This window comes from Rhodnius prolixus, unplaced genomic scaffold (genome assembly GCF_049639745.1).
Source record: "Rhodnius prolixus isolate KJV_2025 unplaced genomic scaffold, Rpr scaffold_6, whole genome shotgun sequence".
Classification (NCBI taxonomy): Eukaryota; Metazoa; Arthropoda; class Insecta; order Hemiptera; family Reduviidae; genus Rhodnius; species Rhodnius prolixus.
Window position 1 is genome coordinate 43599020 of NW_027411634.1, and position 22544 is coordinate 43621563.

Below are 22544 nucleotides of genomic sequence, written 5' to 3' on the forward strand. Positions count from 1 at the left end.
ATTTGGTAAACTTGATGGGGGCCGTGAAAGGATACAACCTTGGAGCCATGACGGCGGCCGTGCTCCAGCTGGGGATCGCCTTGATGATCTTGTTCTGCTACGCCACAGCTCAGTTCCGCAGAACTCTCTATGAAAGTGAGTAGCATCCAAACTACTTGTTACCTACCAACTACCAAGTTTAATAATTTACAAACACATCATTCTCATCCACTTTAACTTACAAAAAAACTAAATCATTTTTCTGTACTCAGTTTCGTCAAAGTTGCAAATTTCCTTCATTCTTGTTGGCGAGTTTTAAAGCAGCACCTTGCACTGAAGTACTTCAGTATGTACTTCTTCATGACCCTACCGACTTACGGTGTGTCAAAATAGAAAGTTATGTTTTAAGAGTCGCAGAACAGATGCACAAAAACTATGCTAGTAGTGTTAATTGAACTTTTCCAAACTTATTTAAAAGCTTTATTTTATTAAACTTGTTCCAAGCAAGTATGCCTAATTTAATTCAGTTTAACAAGAAAATAAGTAAAGTTTTTACCTAATTTGACTTTTGCTTATTTCCGACATAACACCTTCATTAGGTACTAAAGGAGTTAAAGTTACTTACAGAATATGTTTAAGTGTGCCTTAAATATGATTTTAATTCTAGTGTTGCATCGGAAAGCATTTAACGAAATTCTTTCAAGAATAAGATATTTAAGCGAGAATCCCTTCAAAGGAAATTATCAGTGTATTTTGTATGAAAAAAAGCAAAACATTTTTATGAATTTGAGAATTATATAATGCCAAAGTGGAGTGAACACTGTAATTAAGACTGAAAGTTCTTAGATTGTGTATGTGTATTATAATTAGTTTCTTGCCATTAACTGTGTAATAATGGCAAATGTTTTTGTTGCTGACAAGGCTTTTAGTTATTGAAATTTCATTGGAAAATAAGTAATGTCGCATGCTTTATCTATATATTTATACGTACATACGGGTACATATTTAGATCTATTGGTTTATTTAATACAATTTAATGATTCTGAATCTGGAAAAAGAAAAAATAGTCACCAACGTTATAAGCTACATATATTTGTTTTTAAAAAAACTTGTATTTACTACATGTACGAGTATATTTATGCAGTCAGATGGTTGGTATCTATAGCTTTCCTTTTAAATGAAGTAGGAAAGTTTTCTTAGAATGCCACTACTTACAAAGTTCCGCCATGTGTGTTTGCAACAGAGCGATTTGGACGTTTTTACTTTCTCTAAATGTAATCGTGTAGATTTTTAGAAAATATCCGTTTTGAGACCCCGGAAGCCGAAAAAGTGGTTTCTTTACGAACTGGTATCTCTCTCTATCAGAATATATTTACAACTTTTAAATAAAACATTGCAGCAAGTTCAAAGTTGATATCTGGTCAAGGTGTGAATAACGGACCCGGGAATTAGATTTTTGACAAAACAAGCTACCCAGAAGTACAACTTAACCAAGTAGTAAATAAGTACTGCTTAAAAGAATCAGTTTTTCATTTATTTAGGTTTTACTCAAAACTGGCTCCAAAAATTTTCTCTAAAATTGGTATACTGTTGCATCTAAGTGCAGCACACCTATAACTTTTCTTTAATTAGTTTTCTCAGAATTATTTAATGAAAGCCACAATGTGTGTTAGGGGCGGTAAGATTCCTTCTAAAGAAGTAAGAATTTCGCAAGACTCGAATTTTCGGAGTGGAGTAAAAAAAGTATCTGTGGTTAGTGGGAAGAAGTGGTCTAGCCCAAAATCATAACTTTTCCTAGGGAATATTTTTGTTTTTGAGGCAACTCTCTAATTGTGTAAATGCCGTATCTATGGCTGATTACCATCATTATAATTAGATTTCGCCATGCATGAAGGTTTATTGTTTATGCTTTCATCCAATTAAAGACACAAATCTTAAACAAATACCGTCGTATAATATTACAAAATTACAGTTTCGACTCAGATAATGAGAAACATTTCAAATAATATCAAATGCATTAATAGATAATTTTATTTTTCTTCAAATTAATTAGAATAAACAGCACTGTAATAAATGAAATAACATATTGTACAATAATTCATAATGTTAAAAAAAATATGAAACTTAGCCATGAAGAAGTATCTTTTTTTTCTTTTTACATCTTAAATTTTCTTTTCTACTTTTGGAGCAATAAACTTCGTTTAAATGTTTAGAAATTGCATTCTAGAATGTTCCGTTTTAATATAGAAAAAAATAATAGCGAAATGTGAAAAGTAGAATAAAAATGAGAATTAATCTTACATTATCTTACTGATCTTAATTTCTTCACCGTGTAAACTTCAATATTTCTTTTTCTGCGGCTTCTTTTCGTTAAAACTATTTAAATGAATTCTCACACTTTCAATTTGTTCCTTTACGAGTCATCTCAATACTTTCTTATTAAAGCGGGCGGCGAAAGGTAAATAAATAGGTAAGAAAAGTTTGCTTGAAAACAGATGAAATTTCTAACGTGCATATAAGGAATGCAGAACTAATACCCAGATAAGAGAAGCTTAGAGTTTATCGTGGTTTCTAGCAGCTTAGAGTTTATCGTGGTTTTGTAGCAGACTTATCTACATTCGTAAGTACTTCTTTAATTGACCCAAATCTACACACACATTCACTCACGGGAAATTTTTTAGTTGTTTTTGAGGAACAGTACCTCATTTTGGCCAAATTTGCACTTGTTCCCTTTTTATCGTATATTAATTAGATTATGAATTAGTTTTAATTGATTATGATTTTAATAAACCTGATATAACTTTAAACAATAAACTGCTATGGAATAAATAATGCCATGAACATATGTATGGTCAGGTCTGCAGAGCTGCTTAATACCATTGGTGTAGTAGTGGGCATTTTTTGATTCTGACTAGTTTTGTTAGAAGCGAGTTATCAGTTTGATACATAGAATTGAGCTTTAATTATGAATCTGCGATATTCTTCACTTTGGAGGAAGTTTATTAAAAATTCTTAGTTAAGCAACACCACATAGATATTTCTTTAACTTTGCCGCAATTAGATCAATATTTTCTTGCTTTTTAAATGCACTTACTGGAGTTGATTCCCTTCAATTTTACTTCCTTTTTGCCGTGGAGTCAGTTTGTATAAGTACAATGAAGGCAGAGTCATGTTTTCTACCGCAAAAGAAGTAGTTTTGTGAAACAGAAATTTTTTGTGACATCGTTTATACTGCTCTTTTTTCCTCTTTGAAAACTGTATTGCATCACACCTGAACTCCATACGTCTTTCTGTAGCTCATTAAAGTGGGGTCAAACTGTACTCGGCACTTGAAAAAGAACCTTCACCTCACTGTTTCCTTAACAGTTATTTTATCTGAGATAGTCTATTGAGTCTATTGCTCAGATAGCCGATAGGGTTTTGAAAATCGTATTGCATCTCATAACTTTTCACACCAGATTTTTCTCAATCATATCAGAGCCTCCGAAGACTTTACTCTGTTATCTTTTGAACTATTCTGACAGAATAGTTAGACTAACTGTGGAAGCTGAGCTATTCTGTATAACTTTTAAAACTGGATTTTATTCCTGAAAACTTAAATTTGCCGTGGGCCTGCTTTTGTATCCTAGTTAAGCTAGTAGCACTGTAGAAGCCTGTTCATTACTAACCTCTGATCTTTAACAACTTCTACTTCATGCCTGCTTGAAGAGGCATTTCTATTCTGGTTTATCTTCTATCAGACTTTATTACTTAATTAACGGCAATTGAACACATACACATTCAGAACAAGCTGCTGTCATTTATGTTCAGTAATTATATTGTTAGCAAATCTGAGAATTAGTTTGCATTTGTTGGAGTGACATTGATAGTTTGTTATGTGTAATGTTAGTGATGAGCGCATATATAGATAACATTTAGATAACTTGGTCAATTGCGCATTAATTTATTGATATGAAATCAGCCAAGGATTATGCGATCAAGCTTACTTATTAATCACACAATCATTAAACAGTTCAAATCAGAGTTAAAGTGCATGGAATTTCCCGTTCTACACATACACTTTTGGCGATATGAGTATCATGGCAAAAGAGAACATTCAGTAGTTATCACTCAACAAGGAAATCCTCATGCATTTAGAGAGGCCAGTAAAATATATGAATGATATTCATTGGAGGAAGTTAATTATTTAACAGAGAATAAAGTTGTTTTTCCCTTTACATATTAATGAGTAGGCCTTGAAACCAGCAGCATATAGCTTCGTAAAATAAAATAAACTTACGAAAGTGCTTCCCTCTGTCTTGCTCAGTGACACGTGCTTCTTGTGATCCACAAAAGATTTTAAAGAACATCTGATGTTCTAAAATTCATTTGTTGCTAAGTGAATGCTATCAATAAAATAAGGAGTACGCCATGAAACTCTAGCGCGTTTCTACTCATCTTGCACCAGCTAGTTCTGCAAAAATTCAAACTAGCACTGAGAAACTGAGATTTTAAATATTCTTGCACTAGCTTTTTACGAGCAATTGTACAATCCAGAGAGGTGGTGGTGCCAATGAAACGGACCAGTAATTTCCCAGCGGAAGGGCGATACTGAAGAATCCTCTTTAAATAATGTTGATTTTATCCATCGTAGCGCTGACGTTGATTGGTATCCCTGACCTGCTTCCACTTTCAGCCATCATCAATTACAGTTTGATGTAAAGAATTTAACTTCGCTTCCGCTTCCGTCTCACACTAACCTTTCTAACTCAAATAAGAGGCCGAAAAAACATTCGTGCTGGCTGGATAAAATCAACTAAGGATCTAACCGCAGTTTAAATAATGCTCTCTCTAAATTCTTTGTTTCTCAGTGTTTTTTTTTTTTTCTAGCCTAGCTAAGAAATCTGGTGTGAACGCAGGACAAATTTCGTAATTTGGGCGAGTAAATTTTATTGAAACTTAAATTTATTTTAAAATTACTGTCGACTCTAATGTCATTAACATTCTCTATGATAAAATGTAAGTTTTAAGGAAACAGGACGTCACATACCCTGTCTAAAATCTATATTTGAATAATAGCCAAAGTTTCAGTGAAAATTAAAATCTTCAATGGCCAAATTTAAAGGCAACTCTTTACGGACTGTTTCAAGATCACAAAATTGGAAGTGCATGTGGGAGAAATAAGTGACGTAGACCACCAGAGAAGGATTTGGTGATGTGGTGGAGCCAATCGCCAGATCTCAGTATTGCAAGATCATTTATTAACTACTTACACCTAGATCTGTACTATTTATTTGAATATTTATTAGAATCTGTTTTATAGAAAATTCATTTTAGGGCAGTTATGATATGAAGTTTTAGAGTAGCTGAAAGCCTGAATAGCCGATCGCCTGGTTACGAACATGTAGTTGTATGCTATTACAATAGCATACATAAAAGTTGAATACATAATTTAGTACAATATCAATATATAATAATACCCTACCAACATACAAAATGCTGAAGAAGGCCATATTAGGCAAAAACATTCAATGAACCATATGCAAACCAAAAGAAGTTTTGTTTCCAAATGCACTAACAAGAATTTTCCCACAATCCTCTTGAGTGCTGCAAAATTATTATTTTTGTTTTTCTAAATTCGTAATTAGTAGTATTTATTTGTGTGCACATATAGATGACCTATGCAAGGCTGACGACAACAGGTGGGTGTGCGTGCGGCTGTCTAATTGTGCGACCGCCCAACAGGCTATCCGGGCGGGACGCTGGCCTGAGACCTGTGCCTTCCTAGGCACTGAGCCTATCGTCTGCTGCCTGTCTGACCAAGGTTAGTTCTCCTCAGGGCTAACTCTACCCTTCAACTTATCTACTTTTCCTCTCAAGCTTTTATTTGATTTGTTTATTAATTTTTTAAAATCATTTAATAATTATACTTCAACTGTTATTGATGGTGATATTATTTCATTGAGGTAAGCTTAAGCTAGGGTGAATACAAATTTATTAGCGCGCTTAGATAATGAAGATGGTGAAGTTTAAAACAGGCTTGAAAAGGATTTAACTCTAAGAATGAACTCTTTATTGGGATTTATTGTTAGAAACACTAATGATTTCAGAAGCTTTGACTGACTGAAGGCTTTTTCCTGTACCCTGGTTTGAAACATGGTTGGAGCATTTGGTCTCTCTACGATTCAGTCGGCGAGTTGGATTGTTAGGGATGTCAGAGGAGGTGAGAGACTGTACAAGAGCAGTATGGAATTTTTGACATTTAGTCTTGGCGAGTTGGTGTACGAATAGAATGTTGAGGTCGTTGTGAAGAGTGAGGTTAGTCACCGTAGAAAGGAGCCTCAGCTATCTGTCGGAGTAGTTTTGATTAAAATATCAGTACAGTCCGTATGTTTGTAGGTTTGGCTGAACCCCACAGCTCTAATCCGTAAGCCCACAAAAGTTTGAGAAGAGTGTTGTATATCAAACGTTTTAGTTCTAAGGGCAATTTGGAGCGTCGCCCAAGTAGTCTGTAAAGCAGTTGCGCACGTTTTGTCATTGCTTGTCTTTTAAGTCTAGTGTGTGGGTAATCATGATTAAAATTCCAAAATTTAATCGACCAAAATTGGTTAATTGAATTTAATTCACTTTTAATTTAATTGGAATTTAATCAATTAAAAATTTTTATCATAAATAATTAAAATTAAATAATCAGAATTTTAATTGATTGAATAAATTCCAAATTTAGTTTTAATCACTTTGACGTGCGAAACTTCCTTTACAGACTTCTTGGACGACGCTCCAAATTACCCATTAAACTCAAACGCTTAGTGTACAACACTATTCTCAAACCTATGTGGACTTACGGACTAGAGCTGTGAGGTTCAACCAAACCTACAAACACACAGACTGTTCAGACATTTCAGTCAAAACTCCTCCGACAGATAGTTGACGCTCCTTTCTACGTGACTAACCTCACTCTTCACACCGACCTCAACATTCCCTTTCATTTCATTCCCTAAATCATTATTCTCCTATCTCTCCTTTCTCCTCCTCACATTCTCCTCTCTCCTATAGAGAGTGCTACCGCTGGGTAGTTTCTCTCCTCGTGCTCTCCTCCCGCACCAGTTCATCATACTCTTCATATTTACTTATTGTAAATTACAAAATAAATTAAAAAAAAAAAAATCACTTTGGACGATTACATTTTTTAATTGATTCAAAATTTTAGTGATTAAATTTTTATAACCACAACTTTGCCGCAGGTTGAAACAGCACCTTCATTGTGTCTAGCTGGTACCTCATCTATATCAATATTATTACTGTTCTCAAACTCGGCACCTTCATTCTAACAATCTAATGCCTCATCTATATCAATAATATCACTTATCTTAAACTCGGCACCTTCATTCTGCCAATAGAATGCCATGGATTGTAGAAAGTGCTTGGAGAATTAAAAAAAAAATTGATCTTCTCTCTCTAACTATTGTTCCCTTTCTATTCCCAAAGACCCTCTCCAAAAATTGTGAGTTTAACTCCCTTCGAACACATCTAAATATATTGTTGAGGAGATTGCTTAAGGATATCGCAATCCAGTCTTTGGAATAAGATCTGATGACGTCTCTATTGACGTATCGCTGGAGAAATTGTTTGGGGGCACCATGATCAATAGGATTTTTGTCATTGAAATCTGTAAAACAAATAACCATAATAGATAGATTGCGGGAGGAGTACCAAGTCGGTACAAAAAGGTGACAAAGAAGATAACATAAAAGTAGTATTCATCATATATGTATAAGTGGCAAGTCAATTCAAGGTTGGTCCAATGTAACATAAATTGAGAATTACTGTAATATGTACATAAGACTAAAACAACTACTCACTAATTAACTGAGAAATGTAGCCTTACGTGAGACCTTTCTAATCCAGGAACGTTCTACAAAACGAGGTTCTACTAGAGTGGAAAAGCAAAGGTGAAAAAGAAGTAGCTAAAATTACTTACTTCACTATCTTGGAGATGTGGAGTAGATAGATTGACAAAATAATAGACTAATACAAAAATAGTTACATGTAATGCGGTAAAAAATAAGTTAAATATGAGTGTAGCATGGTTCTGTATCCTAGTCAGTGATTAAAGTGATTAAATGTAAGTATGAATATACAGGTTTCGTGACCGTAAATTATTCAATTAAGGATTCAAAATTGGCGAGGAATCGGTCAAATAAAAACAACAACTCGTCTTTTTGCCAACGTTTCGACAAATATATTGTCTTCTTCAGGGCCTGGACATTACAAAGACAAAAATACAAACAATTTAGAGAATCAGTAACATAGAAAATCAGTAATATAAAAGTTGTAAATGGGTTCTTTCCTATATAAAGTTGCAAATAAATAACACATAGTTCCATCTGTGTTATGTATTTAATCTGATATTTGTTGCAGGTTCTGTCAACAACCCTACTTCTGCCCAGCCAGTCGCGTCAACTTCTCAAAGTGGTAATCGCGTTTCAAAAGCAAAACAAAGTAAGTTTATTCGTTAAAATGTACACGTATTCGCATTAGATAAAATATTCTTACTTTTCTTGTGGATACTGCGTTAGCCTACTGGCTCTAATTACTGCCAGAATGGCATTCACCAAGTCACTTTCTTTAAGGAATGCCTTTTCTCTATGAGGATTTTATTTAATTTTGCACTATGTTGGCCTACATCTTTTATTTGAAAAATTTTTCAAAGTAAATTCTATCCTTGGAGTTGGTGGTAGGTAGGCCCTAAAGTACCATTTAGATTTGAAGTTAGGTTTAATATGTCCATAAAATTCTCAGACTAAAAAAAATTCTGCAATCGAAAGTATCACTTGACTGATTGGATATTCATTTTTCTCAGACTTTGTGGAAATCAGCTGTTAAGCTTTTTACTTATCGCGAATGTACTAATATTTAGATAGATATTTGGCTTAGTTTAAATTATGTTGGTAAGGAAATTAGTTTTAGGTTATTCTGAGGATTGTTAGATGAATAGATCGATTCGTCAATTATAGTTACAACGTGATCGATGTTAGTAATGATTATGATTTTAAAAAATGTACAAGTTGAAAGGTGGAGAATAGCAGTTAGGGAGTGTTATAATTATTTTTCATGTTTCCGGTGGGCTGCTGTTAGTCCCAATCTTAGTGTGATTTTTTACATGTTCGCTGCCGTGAAATTCGATGTTGAATGCGGTGGTTTTTAAGATAACGTTCCGTAATTCGGAATGAATTATTGGTGGTGGATGTTGTGAAGCTATGACAAATTTCAATTGCTAACACAACTGTACATAGACTATTCGTAAAGGAGGATGTGTCATTTAATTAAATTTATTTGGTATCAAATTAAGATTTCGAAACTGGCGTAATAGCTGTGCTGCCACAAAAATGCCTTGTAAGGTTATTCGTGCCATTCTAGATTATGTCTTGTTTACAGATCAAAATTTTGGTGTCTTAATTACTGCTAATTCATTTGAGAGCGGAATATTTTTGTCTTGATTGAAAAGTATGTAGGCAATTAGTTACTTACCCCCACCCCATCCACAATGGCGTTCAAGAGTTTCGCCCTCAATACTTAATACTTGTTACCGAAAGACCTGAAGCGCAAGTTCTCAGAGAACGTGAAAACTTTGATTGAATGACGAGGGTCCGAATGCTTTAGAAAAACCATATTGCGAAAGATACTGTAACAATTTACTGTTTTTAGACACTTTAGTTACAAGATACTTTTAGTATATTAAGTATTCTAATCTAGAGCAACATTTGATTTGTTATTTAAATGCTAACAAACTCGGCTTTTTTAACAACCGTGAACTGATAAACACACCGTTCCTTCATCAATTCCAGACCTTTCGACTGAAAGGTGTTTAAGTCATCTTCTTTCGTGGAACAGTTGCTCCAACAGAAAACGTTCTCCTAAAAATTAATCTTTGATATTTTTCTTAACTAAGAAGTACATACATTTCACCATCAATTAAATCATGTTTCATTTCGATTAGGCTTGCCAACCTGTGCAGTGACTTTTTGTAACCGTTCTTTCCGTTCGTCCCCTGCCAATAAAGCGATGTCACTGAATTTTAATTATTGCTACTGCTACTGCATTCACTACACCTTAGAATGAGTGCTAAGCTCTAGTCAGTGGCCGTTTACCGTATAGTAGCATATCAGAAGTATGGTTTTCTGTCTTTTTAAAAGTAGTGTAAAACTGAAATTTACGTATTTTTATAGAATTCCTGATAATTTAAAAAAATGAACATGTTTTATTATATCTATTGAATTTTTGCCAAAGTCATATGTTCGGCTTGTGCAAAGCACATCTTGTTCAGAGTAAATATGTATCCATAATAATCGGTTTAAGCATAACTAGGGAGTTAGTCCTGTCAATTTGCTAAAGTAAGTTTTCTGACCTAGAGAGCTAGAGTTTATTTTGAATCTAGTGAAACTAGTGCTACTGAGACAAAGTGAAGGATTGGTTTGTTAAAAAACAAGGGGAACAGCCATCTATCTAGAAGCACAATATCTCAGTATGTACTTGGGTCAGTTCCAGGCAAGGTAACGCTTTCAATAAAGGTTGTTAAATTACAGTGTGCGCCAAGTATTCCGACTACGTATTCAGAGAAGAGGAGCCGCCTATTCTGTTGGCAGCCAATGTGGAAGAAATAAAACCAGTAAAATTTGATGAATGTGTTCGAAGCGGAGAGCCTTTAGTGGTGGGCGGGACAGATGCCATGCCAAAAGAGTTTCCACACATGGTGAGTTGAAGCTAAGCGCATGTTTAACCGTCAAAGATTACTTTAAGATTCATTCCAGAGTGAAGAAGGTTTGGTGCAGTGGTTACCAGTTCAGATCAATAAGTGGGAGGAGATAATCAGTTCGACAGGAGCGTGTTAATACTCGTACATACTCGTATAGTTAGCAAAGTATATGGTTCCGTTAAAACAAAAATAGGCGATTGCCTGACCTTTTTTCTTCATTCTTAGTTTTCATAATTTACTATTTTGCAAATTAATGTGCTTGCAGGCACAGATCGGCTACGGAGAGTCTCCGAGAATTTCCTGGCTGTGCGGCGGAAGTCTTATCAGCGAAAGATTTGTATTGAGCGCTGCACATTGCACCAAACCAAGCAACAGGTATTTTATTTTAGTTATCTTTTTATAATTTGCCATTTGGATGAATTATATTTGTCCGAAATTTATTTTTTCTTCAAATAGAACTAAACTACCAATTAGAACATTGAACGAGAATGGAATAACTTCTATATGTTTGAGGAATGTAATTGGCGGTGCATTCTTTTTAATAAATGGCAAAATATTATATGTAATAGATGTAATATTGGACAGTTATTGCTTTAATTCATGAATACTTTAATATTACTTTATGGGGAAAGGGAGTGGTCAAGAGCGTGGCTTTCTTATTGGGAGATCCCCAGTACGAATCCAGCGTATCACTACTTTTTATTTGTTAGAAAAAATTGTTTATAGTAAAATAAGAGCTTCCGCCCCCGTCCACGACATCTAATTTGTAGTTGGACGTTAAGGCCCGTCTGAAAAAAAATAGGCGATTACTTTACTTGTTTTTATTACTTGTGGCATGATACTGTTGCAGGTAGTAGAAAGTTGAATTGTTTTTGTTTTGGTTTGAAGTAGAAAGTAGTATAATAGGAGTTGTGTATGATTAAAACTGTCCGGCAGGACAGTTGTATAAGGGTTGATAGGATGAAAAACACCCAACTTTGACAATTTTTTTCACTTTTTCTATAAAAGATAAAATTCTCAAATTTCCTTTAAAATATAGGGCAAATCCTCCTTTATAACTAATTTTTTTGTCAAATCCCAGATTTAACAAATTACTAGAAAAAAGTTGCTAAAAATGAGCAAAACCGGCATTTTCAAAAATTGGTCTTGTTCTTGTTCTTCTTCTTGTTGTTGTTACCTTTTTTGTAAACTGCGTAGCGCCTAAACGCGCGAACCGATTTCCATGAATGAGGTGTCATTCGATTCGTAATTTTATGTAGATGTGCCTTTCAGGGGTCTCGATGCTGTACATCGAATGGAAGAGAGGTTAGGCACCCTCCAAAATTATAAGTTACTAATAACTTTGTAAATCTCAGCCCGATTTGGATAAAATTTGGCAGGATGGAAGGGTCAGGGCTCCCTAAGTAACAATAAGGCGACGTTCTGCTCTTACACCTATTAAGGGGAAGTATGGAAATCGTTTCAAATTATAGACGCGTGAACCGATTTTCATTCAATTAAGTGTCATTCGAATCGAAATTTTGTACAGATTTTCATTTTAGAAGTCTCGACGCCGTGCCTCATAAGGAGGGGAGTTTGCCCTACGCAACTAAGTCCTTCTCTAAAACTATTATTACTAATATTTCTACTCCTTAACAAAAACTTACAGTTTCAAATGTTAAGTATAAGGGTTGATTAAACGCAAAAAGGTACACAAATCAGCGAGTACCCAACATTTCATTAATACTTCATTAATAGTCAAGTAATTCTACTGCAAGGGAAGGGATTAGCTATGAGGTTAGCATACTGGACTCCCACGCGGAGGTCCCGGGTTCGAATCCAGCAGCTGGCCCTTAGATTTTCTCTTCCTAGGAGCTTCTTACAGCTCACTGTCCGGTGATGGACAGTGTTGTCTGTAACGAGAGAACACTGTCCGGAGGCCGGCAGTGCACTGGAAAAAGCTCCGGGCGCTAATGACCTCAGCTGTTGATGTGCCAAAAAAAAAAAAAAATTCTACTGCATTAATTTTCATTAATAAGTTATTTTTTAGAATTTATTAGATGTCACAGACCCTTATGCTGGCCATTTTCGTCTACAAAATATATTTTCAAGTAGCACTGTAGATTGACTGTAATATCTAGTTATTTATAATAATCAAACTGTTAATTACAGGTTAAAAAGAAAAACGTTATAAAAAATAAAAAAAAATTATGAGGCTAAAAAATTCAAAACTTTCTTTTATAAAAAACTTACACCTACATACATCAATGATTTTGTTTATTTCATTTATTTATTTTTATTTTTAAATAAAAATCGTCGGTTTAAGTTCATTCTTCGATTAAAGCAAGTGTTATTTTATGTAGTAGTCAAACGTTTATAATAATAGGTAATAATTATCTGGCTTTATCGCAAATAATATAGTTTTCTTCAATTACATTCTCAATCTAGGTATTCATCCCACAATGTTGTATATTAAAACTGTCCGGTAGGACAGTTGTATAAGGGTTGATCATCAAAAACTGCAGGAAAAAGCGTAACGTTGAAAAACACCCAACTTTGACAATTTTTTTCTCTTTTTCTATAAAAGATAAAATTCCCAAATTTTCTTTATAATGTAGGGCAAATCCTCCTTTATAACTGTAATTTTTTTGCAACAATCTAGATCTGATAGATTTTGAGAAAAAAGTTGCCGAAAATGTGCAAAAACGGCATTTTCAAAAATTGTTGTTGTTCTTGTTCTTCTTCTTGTTGTTGTTGTTGTTGTTGTTGTTGTTGTTGTTACCTTTTTTGTAAACTGCGTAGCGCCTAAACGCGTGAACCGATTTTCATGAATGAGGTGTCATTCGATTCGGAATTTTATGTAGATGTGCCTTTTGGGGGTCTCGACTCTGTACATCGAATGGGAGAGGAGCTAGCCCCCTTTATGTAAGGCCCCCTCCAAAATTATTATTACTAATTACTCTGTAAATCTTGGCCCGATTTTGATAAAATTTAGTAGGATGATAGGGTTAGGGCTCCCCTACATAACATTAAAGCGACGATCTAATCTTACACTTGTTAAGGGGAAGTATAGCAGTCGTTTCAAATTATCGACACGTGAACTGATTTTCATGAATAAAGTGTCATTCGAATCGAAATTTTGTACAGATTTGCATTTTAAAAGTCTCGACGCTACGCCTCATAAGGAGGGGAGTTTGCCCCACCCAAGTAAAGCCCTTTCTAAAACTATTATTACCAATATTTCCATAACGCTTAGTCCGATTTTGATAAAATTTAGCACGAAGAAGTGATTAAAGGTCCTCTACGTGGCAGTGAAGTGCCATCATGCTCTTACACCTACTAAGAGGAAGTCTTGCAACTGTTAAAATTATCAATGGGTGAACCGATTTACATCAATGAATTGTCGTTCGATTCAAAATCTTTGCCTCTTTGCCTTTTTGGGAGAAGTACTGTATTCGCAGTTTGTTTTTCTTACTCCTCTTAAAAGGAAGTACTGAAATCGCAGTTTAATTTTGCTAGTTACGTACAAATACCTTCCTATTTTATTCAAAACGCTTTCTCAAAAAAATTGTTATTGAGGATGGCAACTATAATCATTCTTTATAAAGATCTCTCCAGTGGTAGTTACGGTTCCGACTTAACAACTTTTCAGGTTATAATGATAGAATTGCTTATTCCAAATTTTAAACAAATCTGTAAAGCAGATATGTAACTTCGCAAAATAGACAAAAATGAAAATCTATCCAAAAGGTACAAAAATCTCCTTAACAAAAACTTACATTTTTAAAAGTTAAGTATAAGGGTTGATTAAACGCCAAAAGGTACACAAATCAGCTAGTACCCAACATTTCATTCATGCTTAGTTCATATAATTTAAGTAATTTTGCTGCATTAACTTTTCCTTCACATTTTTTAGAATTTATTAGATGTCACAGACCCTTATGCTGGCCAGTTCATTCATAATATTATTTTGTTATAATTATGATAAAATGTATATTATATCCGTTTTTAAATAGGTACTTTATTTTAACTCTATTCCGAATTATTCTTCGGATTTAGCTTTAATTTGCCCTTTATTCTGAGATGTCACATATATACGATATATGCAAAAGTAGAAAAAGACAAAGTTAGAGTCGGCTACTGTTTAAATTTGAATCACGGATTTAAAAGAATATTTCAGTGTTGAATTCGTTTTACCGAAATATTCGTGAGCACAAATAACACACAGTTAATAACAAGTAGATTATTCAACAATAATGATTCATTTCTCAATTGTAATTTAATTTAGACCCCCTAATTTTACTTATAGTAAAATACTGGAACAATTAGATGTCCTAAACGTATGCATATCTCATTTATTTTATATTACATGTATACAACATTGTGAGAAGAACAGCTCCATTTAGAATGTAATTGAAGAAAACCATATTATTTGCGATAAAGCCAGATAATTATTACCTTTAATTATAAACATTTGGCTACTACATAAAATAACAATTACTTTAATCGAAGAATGAACTTAAACAGACGATTTAAAAAAATAAATAAAATAAAATAAATAAATAAAATAAACAAAATCATTGATGTATGTTGATGTAAGCATTTTTTCAAAAAGTTTTTGAATTTTTTAACCTGTAATTAATAGTTTGATTATTATAGATTAATAGATATTAAAGTCAATCTACAGTGCTACTTGAACAAATATTTTGTAGATAAATATGGCCAGCATAAGGGTCTGTGACATCTAATAAATTCTAAAAAATGTGAAGGAAAAGTTAATGCAGCAAAATTACTTAAATTATATGAACTAAGCATGAATGAAATGTTGGGTACTAGCTGATTTGTGTACCTTTTGGCGTTTAATCAACCCTTATACTTAACTTTTAAAACTGTAAGTTTTTGTTAAGGAGATATGTAATATAAAGTAAATAAGATATGCATATTTTTAGGACAGCTAATTATTCCAGCATTTTACTATAAGTAAAATTAGGGGGACTAAATTAAATTACAATTGAGAAATGAATAATTGTTGTTGAATAATCTACTTGCTATTAACTGTGTGTTATTTGTGCTCACGAATATTTCGGTAAGACGAATTCAAGACAGTAGCCGACTCTAACTTTGTCTTTTTCTACTTTAACATGCATGTACATATTATATGTGATTTATCATAATTATAACAAAAAATATTATAAATGAAGTGGCCAGCATAAGGGTCTGTGACATCTAATAAATTCTAAAAAAATAACTTATTAATGAAAATTAATGCAGTAGAATTACTTGACTATTAATGAAGTATTAATGAAATGTTGGGTACTCGCTGATTTTTGTACCTTTTGGCGTTTAATCAACCCTTATACTTAACATTTGAAACTGTAAGTTTTCGTTAAGGAGATTTTTGTACCTTTTGGATAGATTTTCCTTTTTGTCTATTTTACAAAGTTACATATCTGCTTTACAGATTTTTTTAAAATTTGGAATAAGCAATTCTACCATTATAATCTGATAAGGTGTTAAGTCGGAACCCACTCCAGTCGTAACTACCACTGGAGAGATCTTTTTAAAGAATGATTATAGTTGCGTTCCCCCAAACCATCCTCAATAACAAATTTCTTGAAAAAGCGTTTTGAATAACATAGGAAGGTATTTGTACGTAAATAGCAAAATTAAACTGCGATTTCAGTACTTCCTTTTAAGAGGAGTAAGAAAAATAAACTACGATTGCAGTACTTCTCCCTAAAAGGCAAAGAGGCAAAGATTTTTTAATCGAACGACAATTCATTGATTTAAATCGGTTCACTCTTTGATAATTTTAACGATTGCAGTACTTCTTCTTAGTAGGTGCAAGAGCATCAGCAACGTAGAGGAGCTTTAACCACTTATTCGAGCTGAATTTTATCAAAATCGGACTAAGCGTTATAGAAATATTGGTAATAATAGTTTTAGAAAGGGCCTTATTTGGGTGGCGCAAACTCCCCTCCTTATGAGACACGGCGTCGAGACTTTTAAAGTGCAAATCTGTACAAAAATTTCGATTCGAATGACACTTCTTTCATGAAAATCGGTTCACGTGCCGATAATTTGCAACGATTGCTATACTTCCCCTTAACAAGTGTAAGAGCTGATCGCCGCTTTAATGTTACGTAGGGGAGCCCTAACCCTATCATCCTACCAAATTTTAACAAAATCGGGCCAAGATTTATAGAGTAATTAGTAATAATAATTTTGGAGGGGGCCTTACATTAAGGAGGCTAACTCCTCGCCCATTCGATGTACAGCGTTGAGACCCCCAAAAGGCACATCTACATAAAATTCCGAATCGAATGACACCTCATTCATGAAAATCGGTTCGCGCGTTTAGGCGCTACGTTGTTTTTTCAAAAAAGGTAACAACAAGAACAACAACAACAACAACAAGAACATTTTTGGCAACTTTTTTCTCGAAACCTATTAGATCTGGGTTGTTGCAAAAAAATTACAGTTATAAAGGAGGGTTTGCCCTTTATTTTAAAGAAAATTTGGGAATTTTATCTTTTATAGAAAAAGAGAAAACAATTCCAAAGTTGGGTGTTTTTCAACGTTACGCTTTTTCGTGCAGTTTTTGACGATCAACCCTTATACAACTGTCCTACCGGACAGTTTTAATAACGCTTTGTCCGATATTGAAAAAACTTAGCTCGAAGAAATGGTTAAAGCTTCCCTATGTGATTTTAAAGTGCCATCTGCTCTTATACGTACTAAGAGGAAGTACTGCAGTCGTTCAAATTATCGACTCGTGAACCGATTTACGCCCATGAATTGTCATTCGATTCGAAATTTAATGTGGATACAGCTTTCGTGGATCTCGACATCTACATTAGAAACGGAGTTTGACCCACTACGTAAGGCCCCTCTTAATAATCAATAACCTTCGACCAATTTTGATAAATTCAAAAGGTTCAAGTTTTAAAAGTTTTACTGCGTCAAATTAAAGTTACCATCCTACTCTTACAGCTATTAAAGGGAAGTATTGCAATCGTGCGTATTTGAAGTTGAATTTCTCTTTGTCTTTTAGGGGAGAGGTACTGCAAACACAGATTAATTTTTCTCACTCCTCTTAAAAGGATGTACTGAAATCGCAGTTTAATTTTATTATTTACGTACAAATACCTTATTTTATTCGAAACATTTTCCTGAAAAAATTTATTTACGAATTCTTTGGGGACCGTAACTCTAAGCATTCTCTTAAAAGATCTCCCCAGTGGTAGTTATGGGTCTGACTTAACACCATATCATGATATAATGAAAATATTGCTTATTCCAAATGTTAAGAAAATCTGTAAAGAAGATATATAACTTTGCATAATAGGCAAAAAGAAAAATCTATCCAAAAGGTACAAAAATCTCCTTAACAAAAACTTACAGCTTAAAAAGTTAAGTATAAGGGTTGATTAAACGCTAAAAGGTACTCAAATCAGCAAGTACCCAACATTTCATTCATACTTCATTGATATCATTTAAGTAATTTTACTGTATTTACTTTTCATTAATATTTTTTAGAATTTATTAGATGTCACAGACCCTTATGCTGGCCATTTTCATCATCAAAATATATGTTCAAGTAGCACTAGATTGACTGTAATATCTAGTTATTTATAATAATCAAACTATTAATCACAGTTAAAAAAAAGTTATAAAAAATAAAAGGGATGTACATCGACAAAAGACTAACGTGGAATCCGCACACTAAACTAAAAAGACTTGAACTCAACCGACGAAACAAATTACTGTTACGACTAATTGGCAGACAATCCAAACTACCACTGGAACATAAACGAATAATATACAACTGCGTACTCAAACCGATCTGGACTTTTATGTGTCTAACTCTACCCTCCATAACGATCTCAAAATCTCATACATAAGTGACGAATCTAAATCTAAGTACAGAAAATTCTTTGACTCTCTTCCATTCTGTACCAATCCTCTTGTTCTAAATCTCGCCTCCACAACGATTCCAGATCGTCCTCCACGACGATTGAAACGCTGTTGGCCTCGTGACAATCTCCAGTAATGTAAGAAACTCCAGCTAGAGTGTTGCCGGTGGGCAGCTTCTCTCCTCAAGTTGATCCAGTCATGAAGACTTCTTTTATCGTATTCACTTATTACGAATTTTATTATTTGTAGATTGTGAATAGCAAATAAATTTAAAAAAAATCAAATTTAAGTTAAAATAAAGTGCCTATTTATTTATGAAGATGTAGGTAATATACATCTTATCATTATTAAAAAATAAGAAATTATTATGAATGAATTGGCCAGCATAAGGGTATGTTACATCTAATAAATTCTAAAAAATATTAATACAAAGTTAATGCAGTAAAATTACTTAAATGATATCAATGAAGTATTAATGAAATGTTGGGTACTTGCTGATTTGAGTATCTTTTGGCGTTTAATCAACCCTTATACTTAACATTTTAAACTGTAAGTTTTTGTTAAGGAGATATACATTACATTTGTTATAATTAATGCATGTTCACTTGTAGAGGCCCCGCTAAGTGGGCTAGACTGGGCGATCTAAACACAGCTACGGATTCCGATGACGCACAAACAATGATAGCTAGGATTGCTCAACGATATGATCATCCAGGATACGATGCTGTTCAGTTATACAACGATATTGCTTTGTACAAATTGGAAAGAGAAATTAAACTCAGCCCTTATTTAAGACCGATCTGTTTGGATAGTGGAGATAAGGATGTCAAATCTGCCGTCGCTACGGGTTGGGGACATACTGAATGGGGTAAGCCAATGAGAAACTTATTTTTAACGTTTAATTTGGATAGGCTGGGCGAAATCTATTCAGTGTAGAGTGGTGATTGAAATTCTCCGATAATAAACTAATCGGCGCTAATATTGGATGGAAGGCCGAACATAAAGCGGCTGTGCAGATAGTAATATCAAAGACCACAATTTTATTAATATCTAAGAACTTAAGTTGTTCTCAAATTAGCCATGGATGTAACTAATTAGCCAAACCGCGAGCACAGTTGGTGTAGGCCTCTGTAATGATACTGATTTAGGTGGCCGGGGAAGTGCTACTCTGAAAAAAGTCACTTTGAACATTGTGGATACAAGCAGATGCAATAACTCTTATGCAAGCAGTATAGGCAGACAATTGCCTGACGGAATTTTAGGATCAAGCATGCTGTGTGCTGGAGACCAGCAAGGCAAGGATACCTGTCAGGTCAGATTTATTAGTCATTTGTCTCAAATATATTTGTTTTTAAAAATCTTTGCAGAGTATCGGAAGTATGAGTAGATAATTATTGAGAAAATAAGTAAAATGCAGTTGTTTCAAAACATTTTAGGAGTTGAAAGTTTTTAAAAAATAATTTAGATTAATTTTGGGTTTCTAATAGCATCGGTCATAGTGGTTCCGATTTGCGTGTGGGACTGGATTGAACTTCCGCACAAAAGTTTGGGATTTAAAATTTTAAATTCTGGAGATCAAAGCTAGAGTTTATTTTGAACAAAGTTTGAACAAGAAAAAAATTCGGGAAAGTTTTTGAAATAAAAATGCTGTTAGATTTTTTTCTATCTTTTCTGACAAACAGATGCCCTGAGATTTCCTTCGGGTCTAAACATTGTCACTGAAAGAGGATTCACGTAGGACGTTTCCATTTATTTTCATTCCTCCTATTCTTATTTTCTCATTGCAATTTTTTATACAAATTGTGATTGTATAAATAGTAATAAGGGGAAGGGTTAGCCAGTGGTTAGCACTTGGGATTCTTATGCAGCAATCCCGGGTTCGAAGCCCTTAAATGTTCTCTTCCTAGGAACTTGTAACAATTAGAGGATGAACAATTCTATACGTCATTCAAATTGGCCGTTCATTGTTAGCACGCTGTGCCCGGTTGATTTTCCTGATTGGACGGTACGTGCTGCAGAATGCAAAACCTGGAAGTGGCGCCCAACTCCTCCATTACTTAAAGAATGTCAGCCAGCGGGAAGAGAGTTCAATATAATGCCCAGTTAGTAGAAATTTAATCAAAGAATTCATTCCATGCCCTTTTTCTAAAATGTTTTCTAAAATTACGTCATTTAAAGAATAATTAAAATAATATGTAATAATAAAAGTTGCTGTCAAACATATTGTACATGACTTTCGTAACAATTACATGGTAAATTTCGAATTTCAGGGTGACTCAGGAGGACCACTACAGATAGCTCTCAGCGAGCCATACTGCATGTACTCTCAGATTGGAGTAACATCTTTCGGCAGAGCCTGCGGCTCCAATATACCAGGAGTATATACCAGAGTTTCAAATTATGTTTCTTGGATTGAGACAATTGTTTGGCCTTAACCCATTTTGCGAAAGGAAGTTAAAAATGTTGGTCTTGAGATGTTAGCCTAGGGGGGTTGGCTGAGAATTTGTAAAATTCTAAATGTTGGATTTGTAATCAGATTCTTCATCAACAGTTAATAACCAGTGAGCCCCGCTTGTCCCAAAATTTCATTTTACAAATTAATCTGATGATCACATTAATTAACAAAAGATCAAGAAATCTGTGCTGCGCCGTGGGTGGAAAGAGTAAATTTCCTTGTATTACAAATTGAAAATTCATGGAAATGAAACTTCTAATTCAAAAGTATATATGTACTACGTAAAAACAAGATAATTTAAATAAATTTTGTAGTTTCACGTAAAAAATATATAGTTTAGCTCAACTAAATACTATTCTGAGACAAAATAAAACTAAACTTACATTTTATATTTATCAATATTTATTCCATCATGCTTTTCCCGGCCAAAAAATATTGGTTTATACGTTTGGATTTTCAATATTCTAATAAATTTCTGAATGCTCAACAGAAATCATTGGTAAGTCTTCTGAACCAGACTTCAACTCCTCATAACGCAAATAAATAATTGATAAGTAGCGTTATCTTTGAAAACGTTTTTTCTCTAGCTAGTTTGGTTTTGTAATGGCTAATTTGTTTTTTGAGTATTTTCAAAACGTGTGCTGAAAACTCTTTTTTTACAAAACTTTGCAAGTTTTTCAATCCCAGAAATGAAGTGTTGCGTTCATTAAAATCAGTTTTAGCGCTCAGTGTTATCTGGAAATTAAAAATGTATAATAAAAAAAACTTAATTGGATGACTAATTGTTAGGCCGAAAAAAAAAATTTATCATGTTGCCTCTGTACATCTTTCCTAAATTTCTTATAATCCCTTCCCCAAGGAACTTTCAATTATTAAAAAAAAGAAGAAGTAATTAGTCAGGTGAAGGAGAAAGTAGTGGGATTAGGAGAGATACTAAGTCCGAAATGGAGATAGAAAGTAGATATGAAGTTTGTTACATTTGTGATATTTGAAATTTTAAGTGTTATATTATATATTCAAATGTAGAATGCAGTGCAGTCTGTCTAGTAGGTTACTTAGTGATTCTAAAATTAGTTTTAATAAGTGGTTTCAATGCAGAATTTGTGGTTGAAAATTCGAAAAACTATCATTATCTACCTCCCCGCTCGCTTGTAACAATAATAATAATAATAATAATAATAATACTTTATTATTTTTTTTTTTCAAATGTACAAACAATAAATTAACTAAGAAGTAAAACTTAAGTAAAGAAAAAACAAAACTGAAAAAGGCGAACAAGTATTAAAAGCATGGCAAAATGCCGTCTGCCAGAGTTTACTTCGTTGATTACATATCAAAATAACAAAATACGAGTATAATATCACTTGACATAAAATCAAATAAACTAAAAATAGAAGAATAAGAAAAAGGAAAAATACTGAATAAATAAATAAAAAACCACTTGAGTTAAATTAAAATAATATCACTATACCTAAATAT

General features: G+C 33.6%; 1 protein-coding gene across 1 annotated transcript; it reads left to right on the forward strand.

Annotated features, from left to right (window-relative positions):
• On the forward strand, positions 1-22343 carry LOC141460186 (venom protease-like). The gene is made up of 8 exons (XM_074139943.1): positions 1-135; positions 5633-5782; positions 8380-8460; positions 10545-10711; positions 10980-11089; positions 19222-19478; positions 19759-19922; positions 20881-22343. Exons 1-8 carry the CDS (start codon positions 15-17, stop codon positions 21043-21045), a joined length of 1215 nt encoding a protein of 404 aa, XP_073996044.1. The 5' UTR covers positions 1-14; the 3' UTR covers positions 21046-22343.
• The last annotated feature ends 201 nt before the right edge of the window (positions 22344-22544 follow it).

What these genes read in the sequence shown, in the direction of transcription:
- LOC141460186 (XM_074139943.1), top strand. Translation starts at nt 15, where the DNA reads ATGGGGGCCGTGAAAGGATACAACCTTGGAGCCATGACGGCGGCCGTG. An exon ending in CAAAAGAGTTTCCACACATG is followed by an intron (nt 10,712 to 10,979) that starts GTGAGTTGAAGC and finishes ATGTGCTTGCAG; the next exon opens with GCACAGATCGGCTACGGAGA. An exon ending in AAGGCAAGGATACCTGTCAG is followed by an intron (nt 19,923 to 20,880) that starts GTCAGATTTATT and finishes TTCGAATTTCAG; the next exon opens with GGTGACTCAGGAGGACCACT.